General features: G+C 39.4%; 1 protein-coding gene across 1 annotated transcript; it reads right to left on the bottom strand.

Moving 5' to 3' along the window:
* Window positions 1-861: 861 nt before the first annotated feature.
* On the bottom strand, window positions 862-1,494 carry LOC136032482 (piggyBac transposable element-derived protein 3-like). The gene has a single exon (XM_065712792.1). The coding sequence runs from the start codon at window positions 1,492-1,494 to the stop codon at window positions 862-864; it is 633 nt and encodes a 210-aa protein (XP_065568864.1).
* Between the last annotated feature and the right edge of the window lie 5,828 nt (window positions 1,495-7,322).

The following is a 7,322-nucleotide window of genomic DNA, read 5'->3' as shown; positions in this document are numbered from 1 at the left end:
CCGGATCCAGCGTCATTGGAGGGGGAGTTGGGGGGGGGACCGGAAATCTTGGGAAACGCTTGAAGCGGAGAGACCAGGATGAAACTTGGTGGGAAGAATAAACACAAGTCCAAGATACGTGACTGACATAACCGGAACGGATCCGCTCTCTTTGTTGGAGTTTGGGGGGGGGGTAATTTGGAAAAATTAAAAGAACTGAGGTATTTATAACTTACGAAAGGGTGACCACATCTTAATGAAATTTGATATTTAGAAGGATCTAGTGCTTTAGAGCTCTTATTTTAAATCCCGACTAGATCCAGTGACATTGGGGGAGTTGGAGGGGGAAACCGGAATTTTTGGAAAACGTGAAAATTGAGGTATCTTTATCTTACGAATGGGTGATTGAAACTTAAAGAAACTTGATTTATAGAAGGATCTTATGTCTCAGTTGCTCCACTTTCAATTTGAATCGGATCCGACGACATAGGGGGTTGGAGGGGGAAAACAGAAATCTTGGAAACTGGAAATCTTGGAAAACACTTAGAGTGGAGAGATCGAGATCCGTGACTGACATATTTGGAACGGATTCGATCTCTTTGGGGGAGCTGCGGGGAGGCGTTAATTTGGAAAAATGAGAAAAATTAATGTATTTTTTAACTTAACCCTTTCAGACATGAACCAAGAAGGAGTTGCGTAAAAAGTCTGAAAATAGCAGAGAGTGATCCTGGAGGTTCAACTAGAAAAGGTTTATTTTTTCTAAATTTTTATTTCATTCCATATCCAAAATGTGAATGGTTACCATATGGTCGAGTCAGGTATATACAGATACTATTTTAGGTGAAAATTTGTGAAACAGTTGCGATCTGAGTTCAAACACAGTCAAACTTTGCACTTCGAGCACATGATTCGACTGGTTCCACCCCTAACGCACTTCTCATAGCGACACCTTCCCTTTTCAGTCGTATCCGGAAAATGCGAGGTCTGGTCAAACCTCACTGATTCCGAAGGCATCCCGTCTCGCGAGGTAGTCGTATTGCGCTTGGTCACTGATAAGGATGGTCTTCCAACTCGAGGACTTTGAGATACGCCAGTAAGAACCAACCCACGAGCAATGTCCATTTTGAAGTACAGCAGAGGCATGTGCTGAACATTGATCTGCTTACACTGTCGGCGGTGTATCAGCCAGGCGTTGTTCACAGCCATGTCAAAGAAGTAGTACACAATCCTCATATACCATTTCTTAGAGCGAATGTCAGTCCTGTAAAGCTCCAGGATCATGTCAGCAAGATCAACGCCCCCCATTGATTTGTTGTAGTCACGGACGATTCGGGGGCGATCAACTTCGACGTATTTCCGTGTTGTGCCATCCCATCTCTGACACTTATCAATTGGGGTGACTGCACAGTATGAAGAAGCCAAATGGACTGTTTTGTTGTCATACCATTTTACTACCGATACTTCTGAATGTCTTTCAAAACTGAAGTCCACTGACCCTCGTCCTTTCTTCTTCATGTTGGCGTCGGTATCTATTGGCGTCCTTTCTTCTTCATGTATGGCATCGAGTCACATGACTCGATGCCATATTCATCCCTGAGCTTGTGAATGAGATCGATGCCAGTATAGAAGTTAATAAAGAACAACTTGAAGTTCATGAACCTTGGCAGATTTTCTACAAGCCGAAGGACAACGTCAGTACCTTGGCCAAGTTCAGAAATTTCAACAGCTCCTTTTCCTGTATATATCTCTATGTCATACACTATTCCGCTGATGCCGGCTCTCGTGAAAACCTTTACACCCGACGAGTGGGACTTGTCCTTCAAGTACTGTCGAAATCCAATTCTTCCTTTGAATGGGATCATCTGTTCGTCAATACTTTGGATCTCTTCAGGGTCTATTTTTTTCAGATTCTCCCTGAATGCGTCGTATAGTCTTCTGATCTTGAACAGTTTATCATGACCAACCTCCCCTTTCGGTATCATTAAGGTGTCATCGCAAATGTGGAAAAAAGACCTCAAGCTGATGAACCTATCTCTGCTCATGGTATCAGCCACCGGGGAATATCGTATTCCATTCTGGTACATTCTAATAGCCGGAAGTTTGAGAATGCTCATAAGCATTTGAACTCCAAGAAATCTGCGCAGCTCTTCAAGGGAAAGTTTCAGAGAAGGATTCTTCTTTCTCATGGCATTCAAATTCGTTTGGTCCACAATGTTTGAAAGAATGTCTTCTGTGATAAACATTCGGAAGAGATCAAGGGGCGTTTGTACCTCGTCATAGTGTGGCATAGAACCCTTCCATGTAATATTTCGAGGTTCGGGCTCCGTTTTTATCCACTTGTATTGCTTTGCCTCCTTCGCTACCTTCTTTTTTGCTACTGGTTTTGCCGTGACCTGAGGAGCATCAGTTGGAGTTACTAGACCGGCCACTGCTTGGGAAGGAGCATTTTTTTGAGCTCTTGTAAGGACAAAGGGTTCAGCAGGTGCAGTAACTGTTGCTGACTGTATTGCAGAAGAAGCTGACACTGGTGCTGATGATGTGCTTGAAGAACTGTTTGACGCTGTTGTATCATTCAAGCCCGGGAGAGGCAAATCGAATTGATCCGTGTCATCGCCATTGTCTAACTCGAACCTGCCAAGCATTGCTAAAGGGATGTCGTCTGTGTGGTCGATATCCTCTTCATCTCTTCCGTCTTCATTGCCATAACAGTTGAGAGAACGTAAAGGCTGAAATTCTTGATCTGGATTGTCTGGTGCCCAGTTTGGGTCGTCGTCGTCGGAAGAGATATCGAGATCTGAATCACAATCAGGTATGAATAAAAGCCTTGCTTCTTCTTCTGCAGTCATTTTCTTGGTAACTCTTCTACTTCTTTCCTTGATCAGTCTCTCTTCCAAGGGCTTGGGACCATGACCTCTCATGGAGTCAGAGCTCGTGCTTGGATCAGCTGAAAAGAAATTCAAGGTAAGTGCATCACTTAATAATAACAATAATAATAGTATATTGCAATAAAATAGGCCATTGGCCTCAACACTTGCCTGAGGCATCCCACAAAATAGCTTTTTTACCCTTGTTTCAGTAAAAAGGAGGAACAGAAAGAAAATGTGCCTATTCCCGATCATAAAAAGGACTTGCTGCCTCGTTTGCTTTACAAATCTGCCTAGGTATGGTTTGGCACTGAATGCCTGACGTGACCATTTGGTAACCGATCTTTAGCAACCGTGTTGGCGGCTAAACTACAGCTCAGAATTAGACTAGTGATATCTCATTCGAAAGAACGCATTCTTAGCTAAAAAATAAGATCATAATCAGGCTCTGAACTTACCAGAAACGTCCAGGTCATCGAGGTCGAAATCTGCACCTTTCCTCTTTTTCGACATTTTATGTTTTGTCTAAACTTGGACGCTCGCTCGACCGCTCGGGTAAAGCCTTGAGGGACAATAAATTCAAACGCGACAGAGTCAAGCAAGCGCTATCTAGTGGAAAAGAAATCAAGGTTGTGACTTTGTCGAGTCGAGAGAAAAAAAATAGGAGGCGAGCGGTATCCGTATGGTGACCACAGGCATGAAAGGGTTAAGAACGGGTGACTGGATCTTAATGATATATGATATTTAGAAGGAACTCATGTCTCAGAGTTCTTATTTCAAATCCCGACCAGATCTGTTGACATTAAGGGGAGTTGGTGGAGAAACTAGAAATCTTTGAAAACGCTTAGTATGGAGAAATCGGGATGAAACTTGCTGGGTAGAATAAGGAAATGTCGTAGATACGTGATTGACGTAACCATACTGGATCCGTAGTAGCTGAAGCTTTAGCGGAAGTAGTAGTAAAACGAGTAATAATAATAGTAACAGTAGCAGTAGTATGAATAGAAGCAGTAGAATTAAGATGCAAATATTTTCTTTTGGTTAGTTCAACATCCCTCACAACAAGCCCTACTATTTTCAAATTCACACACCAAACTATGATGTCCAATCGAAGCAAACGTACACTACTAGAACTACATTGGTCTAAGCCCCTATAAAGGAAACTTGCTGTCCACTGGCTTGAAAAACAAGTAAAGCGGCTGCAAGCACGCATCGAAAGCATATTTATATTCTTTTCATTTTCGTTTTTCCGCAGCCAGCTTGGAACTGGAACATCATAGAGAGCTTGTTTTAAAGGAAATTGCTACATCTACGTGCTTTTGTAATTAGGTGAAAATAAATAAAATGATTTTTTCTTACGGAAAACTTTTTTTTGTATGCAAGATCTTCACCATCTATATGATGTCATAATGTCATTTTACATTCCTAGCTGAATTAGATGTTCGCTCTTTACAGGGTTGTCAGCCATGTCAGCAAAATACTAATCTGGAGAACATTTAGCAAATTACTGTTCTATTGAAAACTCTTCAATGCTTCAGAGATTCTTAGAAAACTTAACTTGCGTAATCTATCCAGAAATGGTGAAAGTTTTTATCTTGAGAATTTACATATAGAACTGGACAATGGTACATACCCATATAGAACTGAACAATGTAACATCACCATTATAGCGGAAGCGGAAAACTAGTAAAAGATGAACACGGCCTTGAATAACCAAACCAAATAGTCTGAAATCCCTAAGAGTGGTGTTGGATCGAAACACAAAGTACACTATCAGCATTTTCTTGACCGAAAACCCTATACTGGAAACTTTCAGTCACTTGCCTAGAACGTCAAGAAAAAGCCTTTGGCTTGAAAAATAAGGAAAGTCACTACAACCTAGTAAATTCTGCTTGGCCTGCTTTTTGTTCTCCGCAGCTAGCTAGGCACTGGAACATCTTGGAAAGTTGTTTAATCCATTCTAAAAGAAAATTTTAAATATATTCAGTTTTATAGATAAAAAAAAACACTATTCTAGATAGAACCAAAATTTTACAGAAAAACTCTATACCTTTGAAACATAAGAAGTACCAGAGGAAAATGTTTGTAGTAAAGTTTATCATACATAATCCATACATTTACCGTTCAAGCATTTCATATTTACTCTCCACCTTCATCGTCACTTTCATCATCATCTTCCCTGCCTATATTCCTTAATGTATCCTTCGCTTTCTTTACAAAATTCTTCTTGACTCTCTCATAGGTTTCACTTGCTACGTCAAACAAACTTGGATCTTCTTTATTCCCTTCTTTTCCTTTCGTTTTATTCCATTTGTATTTTGTTTTGTCTTCATTTACAGTCATCCTTCTATGGCGCAAAATTTCGGCAAGATTTGGTTCATCCAGTTTTGCGTCATTTGTCAATTTGTTCTGGAGATTTTTTTTCCAAGTCTCAATGATTTTTTTCCTTTTTTTGGTCCAAAAATTAATCAGTCTTTTTTCAAAAACAAATGGCTGTGTGTATTCATACGCACCTATGAGAAACCCAAGACTAAACAACAATATTTTTGACATAAGTGTGAATATTATGATAAATAAATTCCCATATAAAGATGTGTCGAGTAGTTAGAACCAAAGAAGAACAAAGCTAATGTTAAAATTCTTAGGTATTTTTCTATATTTAATTATATAGTTGAAAATTACTGGTGAAAACACTATATATTTTTGCAATTTACATAATAAATTTAGCGATCTTGAACTGAAAACTAAAATAAGAAAAAAAATTATGGAAATCAAACAGGTTGTCGTAACGAACTGTAGTAAGGAGCGACATGGCTCAATAGTAATCGAAACTCTAAAAGACAGAATATTAATACAAATAGTTACATCAAAAGAATTGAATTTTAATGATGATTTGAAATATATAAGATTCATCAAGTTTAGTCTTACCCATCAAAGGTTACAAGCCTGAGAAAATTTGTTTTATTTTAGAAAATAGGGAGAAAACCCCATAAAAGTCATAGACTCTTAACGAAAATCACACCATCACATTCAGTGTATCAGAATACCCTACTGTGGAAGTTTCAAGCTCCTATCTACAAAAATATGGAATTATGTATTTTTTGCCAGGAGACAGATCCCGGATGCGTGTTTATTTGTTTTTTTTGTTTTTTTCCCCCAGGGGTGATCGTATTGATCCAGTGGTCCTAGAATGTTGCTAGAGGGATCATTTTACCGGAAATTAGAAGTTCTAGTGCCCTTTTTAAGTTACCAAAACATTGGAGAGGCCCCCTTCCCACGCACACTTTTTGCCCAATGTCATCGGACCGAAATTTTGAGATAGCCATTCTGTACAACTTAGTCGAGAACCTAATAACTATGTCTTTGAGGATGATTTAATCCACCAGAGTCCCTGGGGGAGGGGCTGTAAGTTAAAAACTTTGACACTTGTTTACATATAATAATAGTTATGAAGTGTACAGACGATTTCAGGGGGAATTTTTCGCGCTGGGTTGGGGGTGGGTCAGGGGGAAGTGGGTTATGTGGAAGGATCTTTCCATAGAAGAATTTATCATGAGGGAAGAGAATTTCCATGAAGGAGACGAAGGTTTTTCTAGCATTGTTAAAAAAACAATGAGAATTTTTTTTTTTCAGCTGGATGTGACAAGCAGCATTTAAACCTAATACGAACATAAAATATTACGTACCTAAGGGGGTTCGTTCCCTCCGCAATACCCTGCTCTTTACACTAAAGTACTTTTAGTAATTTCAACTATTTATTCTACGGCCTTTGTGATTCAGGGGTCATTCTTAAAGATTTGGGACAAAAACAAGCTTTAATGTAAAGAACGAAGTATTTACGGGGGGGCAATCTCCCTCATATCTATCTTATACATATAAAAATAAGTTGTATGTTTGTTTGTTTGTACGCATATGACGTCATTATAAGTATATAAAGCTTTGTATATGACGTCATTATAAGTATATAAGGGGGCGATTCAAAGAGAAATTTCAGTATAAATCCTACAAGGGCAAAAGAAACAGCCGAGGAAGCTGCTCAAATAGTTAATTCAAAGATAAATTTTAATATAAATCCTACAATGGCAGAAGAAACAGCCGAGGAAGCTGCTCAAAGAGTTAATGCCAAAAGGCTTGCGGCTAATAGAGAAAGTAAGAAAAGAAAGCGTGCCAAGGAATCACAAGAATAGCGTAAAAACAGGCTTGCGTCTCAAAGAGAAATTACCAAAAAAAATCGTGCCGAGGAATCACAAGAACAACGTGAAAACAGGCTCGCGGCTCAAAGAGATAATACCAAAAGAAAGCGTGCCGAGGAATCACAAGAACAACGTGAAAACAGGCTTGCGGCTCAAAGAGATAATGCCAAAAGAAAGCGTGCCGAGGAATCATAAGAACAACGTGAAAATAGGCTTGCGGCTCAAAGAGATAATGCCAAAAGAAAGCGTGCCGAGGAATCACAAGAGAAATGTCAAAATTATCGCT

Source organism: Artemia franciscana, chromosome 10, assembly GCF_032884065.1.
Source record: "Artemia franciscana chromosome 10, ASM3288406v1, whole genome shotgun sequence".
Taxonomy (NCBI): domain Eukaryota; kingdom Metazoa; phylum Arthropoda; class Branchiopoda; order Anostraca; family Artemiidae; genus Artemia; species Artemia franciscana.
This window is presented reverse-complemented; position numbering and strand designations above follow the sequence as displayed.

Excerpts from the sequence above, each read along its gene's own strand:
- LOC136032482 (XM_065712792.1), bottom strand. The coding sequence starts at position 1,494 with ATGAAGAAGAAAGGACGAGGGTCAGTGGACTTCAGTTTTGAAAGACAT.